This window comes from Poecilia latipinna, unplaced genomic scaffold (genome assembly GCF_001443285.1).
Source record: "Poecilia latipinna isolate Pla-1442-1.1 unplaced genomic scaffold, P_latipinna-1.0 Scaffold423, whole genome shotgun sequence".
NCBI classification, from domain to species: Eukaryota; Metazoa; Chordata; class Actinopteri; order Cyprinodontiformes; family Poeciliidae; genus Poecilia; species Poecilia latipinna.
In genome coordinates, this window is record NW_015113039.1 from 249,180 (window position 1) to 253,571 (window position 4,392).

General features: G+C 42.5%; 1 protein-coding gene across 1 annotated transcript; it reads right to left on the minus strand.

The window, feature by feature from the left end:
* Window positions 1–807: 807 nt before the first annotated feature.
* neurod4 (neuronal differentiation 4) lies at window positions 808–3,927 on the minus strand. The gene is made up of 2 exons (XM_015037901.1): window positions 3,783–3,927; window positions 808–2,570 (listed from the first exon to the last, which is right to left on the minus strand). Exon 2 carries the CDS (start codon window positions 2,562–2,564, stop codon window positions 1,491–1,493), a length of 1,074 nt encoding a protein of 357 aa, XP_014893387.1. The 5' UTR covers window positions 2,565–2,570; window positions 3,783–3,927; the 3' UTR covers window positions 808–1,490.
* Between the last annotated feature and the right edge of the window lie 465 nt (window positions 3,928–4,392).

Here is a 4,392-nt window from a genome sequence, read left to right on the forward strand (position 1 = left end):
ACATCCAAAACGTTTCCCTCAGGGAGAGTGGAAAAAAATGCAAACCGCACCTGTCAGATTTTTATTTATAAAACCAATTAAAACCATATATCATGTTCTGTTTTATTTACTCATTACCTTATTTGGTCTATTAATTAAAATTCTTATCAACTAAATTGAAGGTTGTGGTTGTAATGTGGGAGACTCAATAAAGTCACCTGGTGTAGAATACATTTGCAAGAAATGTTTTCTTGCATCTCCTTTATTGGCTTTTCTGTTCAGGGCTCACCACACCAAATTGTCTCAATTTAGTTTCATCTTCTGGATCCTCTATCTTCACACCAACCAGCTTCATTTCCTCTTTCCCCACTTCCCATCAACTTTATCTCAAGAAACAGTAGTCCAACTCCCATAGGACAGCACAAGAGATGTTCTTTATCAACCTGGGACTCGACAATCTGGTCTGGAGTTCATGTGGTCATATTTGATTTGGCTTCAGTTTTACATTGGAAGCCCTTTCTGACATAACCCCTTTGCGTTTATCAGAAGACTTGGGACCGGCACTAGGAATCACAGGCTTATGACCCCTTATGGTTGCAATAAAAACCACAAGGGGTCACAAATGTTTGTTTTTTTACACACCTACTAATAGTGAGGTACAAAAGAAAACTAATTTCTTACTTCTTTGACAAATTCAATGTGAAAAGAATAAAGCTAAGTCTGTAACGAGAGAAACTCCACAGTGACATGAAGCGATGTCTTTGCCAAAAATATAAAGAGACATATTGTATTCTAAAATATAAAAAAAGGCTTGTCACACAGTGTTACTATGGAAATAGCATATAATATAAGAATATTTATTTCAATAAGTGCGAAACAGCAAAATATTAATAGTACATGTGACAAGAATGGCAACACAAATATGAACAAGTCACTTGAAAGACCTCAAAATAAATAGCTTACGTACAGCTACCAATGGATGGCAACAAACCAAGGAGACGGAGATACATAAACTGTGCAGAGAAGAATATAAAAAAAGAGGACAAGACATTGTCAAAATAAATATTAAATACATTTATAAATAGTTGCTTTCTTAAACATCAAGACCTTTGTGCACGATTTAATAAGCTGGATGACTTTTGGATCAATTTATTCTCAGAGCTCTTGAGTTCAAACATCAGCTAGTTGCATTTTATTTCTGCATGAGCAAAGATATGTTGGTTTTGGTTAGTTTGACTCTTTTATAACTGCAGGGCAAATGTTCGGAAACAATTAAGAGTTCAAACACCAATGCAAGATCAAACAATAAAGCAATAAATAAAAGGATAAACATGGTCGCATGTTCGCATCAGGTAGACTCAGTTGAGGTGAAAAGTCTCTCCTTCTCTGAACCCAGTGGGTTCAGCATAAACCATCTTTTTTTTCTACACAGTCAGTCCAGAAACTAGTACAGTGGCAGATTCACTTCTGTGGACAGTTTCTGACCAGTCACTTACTGGTTTCATTAGGTCTTAGATGGTGCCCATCTGAGCAGTGACCAGGTGAGAGGGAGTGAAAGATTCAAAGGCCACATCCAGGGGTAACTCGTAGCGAGAAGCTTGAAAGATCGGGTGAGACTGAGCCCCGCCTGGTAGGCTGCCAGCTGTGTTAGTGGGGAAGTGGTGGGCTGAGAGGTAGTGGGCATGTTGGCCAGGGTGGGGTGTGTAATTCCTCTCTGATTCATGTGGAGAAGGCTCCTGCTTCAGGGCAAAGTTACTGCTGATGCTGAGGGGGGGAGTGAGGGGTCCGTCGTACGGAGGCGTGCCACTGCTGCACTCGTTAGGGGAGGGGTTGTCGAACGCAGGTGCTTTGAATCCCTTCATGTGAAGGAGGTGGGATGCTTCCAGGGATCCATAGGGTGGGCTGGGAAGTCCTGGGGATGGGTAGCTGAGTGGATGCCCACCCACAGAGTCGCCAACTCCCTGACCGCCACACTTGTCCTCAAGCTTGTTGAGAATCGGTGGGGTGGGTCCAAGCTGCAGGCAGCCAGCCACGAGGTTACTGGTGGGCTGAGACAGTCCTTTACACAGCATCTCCACAAACCCATGACTCTCTGTGGACTGACCATTCTCCAGCACCTCAGAAAGAGCCCAGATGTAATTGCGTGCCAGCCGCAGGGTCTCGATCTTTGACAGTTTCTGGGTTTTGGAGTAGCACGGCATCACTCTGCGCAGGTTATCCAGGGCATTGTTCAGCCCGTGCATCCGAGATCGCTCCCTGGCATTGGCCTTGATCCTTCTGGCTCGGAACCTCTCCTGTCTCGCTTTGGTCATCTTCTTCTTCTTGGGGCCTCTCCTTTTGGGGCCGTTATCTCCATTTGCTTCGACCTCCTCCTCGTCGTCATCTTCCTCTTCTTCCTCCTCCATGTCCTCACTGCCAAATTCTCCGCAGGGCCTCATGCGACCTCCCAGAGTCAGACTGTGGTGGTGGCTCCTCATCTCTGGGCTTTCGTCTCCGTCCTGGGAGCTGCCGTCCTCCTCGAGCCAGCTGAGGGAGCTCACCAGCTCACTCACATCCCCACCTTTCCCAAAGTGTTTGGTCATCATGTTGATCTGAAGAAGAACGGGCAAAAAGTTGTTACTTGCTCATCTGCAAATGTGCAAACTGTACTCTAACAATATGTTGCATATATGGACTGGAAACATTTCAATACTCAATAAAGGGGTATGGAAATGCTTCAGATTTTTATAAAATTAATCTGAATAGAATGAGGCTTTTTTGTGATTCTATATACTACGTGTTATCATAAAGTAACTTCTGAAATTGTTTTATATTTTGGTTTTTAAGTTTACCAATGGCTCCTTATCTGGGAACCCCTTTTTCCCAAATGTCCTGGTGGCACCCTGCAGACTGAAGTTCTGTTTTCAGCACCGCTGTGTGGAAAGCTCACTCTGCTAATTAATCTTCTGCTGTTTCTGTCATTTTGAGTATTTCAAACGAAACTCTTCTACAAATAAAAAGCCATACATGTTCATACAACAGAACATTTTCATCTTTTTAGGATTAGATCACTCTTATCGAAGAGAGCTGTCCCGCTCTCTTCAGAGATGCTGTCAATCTGGGACACAACGGGATTTACTCAGCACATAGAGCTGAAAGATTAAATAGGGAACACACAAATCAACAAAACATTCAGACATTTGGTCTTTGTAGCAATGAAAACAGTGTCGAGAACCCCCCCCTCCTTCGATGTGTTATATTTCGGGGAGAATAAACGTACACACCAAACTGTTCTTTCTCATAAATTAATCGCGTGATTATTGCTGATTTGTTGTTAATTTGAGGGAGGATTAAGGACACAAAATGTTGCTTTTGTTTTTGCTGAAAACTGCCCTAATTATTGCACACTGACGCGCAAAAGTGGGACAGATTACTCCGCAATTTGTAAATCTAGATTACGTCAAGCATCCAACTATGACGGGATGAGATGTTGGAGTAGATTATATAATCTAAATGATATGACTGTATTTCTTTAACGATGCATTTCTGCACAAGATTTAGATCTGTTGTCTCGTAAAAAAGATTAACATTTGTGGTGAATGGGCGTATTAAAAATAAGCCAAAGTGTATTTAATTTTACAGTTTATTGTTAGGCTTTTACATGACAATTTAAATACATTTGACGTGTTAAAATGTTTTCTCTAATTAACTGAAACTGTAAAATCAGCTGATCAGATGCCATATAAGACAAGTCAACCCTCCTTTTTTTTTCTTTTTCTTTTTTTTTTTTTATAACCTTAACCTGAACAAAAAATGCAACTCACCTGTCTGGAGACAGCACTGCGCAAATGAGTAGAGAACTTTGAGAAATTCAGGCAATAAGTCCAGAGTAGCTGCGGATTTTTTTTTCTTCTCCTCCACTGTCACCCGCCTCTGTCCCAAAGTCAAACAGCCATGAACGCACTCGGAACTTTCATCTCCAAATGACATGATTAGGCTGATGTGCTTTGGCTTTAGCCGGGTAAGCCCCACCCTCTTCCGCCCCACCCACCAACAAACTTATCCAAAAGCGCGTGGCGCTCTCGTGACTGGGAGGGTGGCCCTCTGAGAACGAGTTGGGGCGCGTTCCCGGAGGCACTTGTAGCCCCTCATTTACAAGTCAAGGGGTCCAGGAACATTGAGAGGGTGGCAGTCCTGAGAATAGGAGTAGTCTTTGTATTTGAGTTCGGATTGAAAGTAAATGTGTTCAGATTTGTATTTCTTTCTTTCAAACGCAAGCATAATTTAGTGAGTGTATTAATTTCCTCTGTACTTTTTCTCATTCATTTTTGATTGTACATACCCAAGTTTTGTTGTTGTTGTTGTTCTTACAAATCCCCCCCCCCCCCACCCCTCCCCCCCCACCCCCCAACACCAACTACACAACACAAATAT

Bases quoted from the DNA above. Each gene is read 5' to 3' on its own strand.
- neurod4 (XM_015037901.1), bottom strand. From the start codon at position 2,564: ATGATGACCAAACACTTTGGGAAAGGTGGGGATGTGAGTGAGCTGGTG.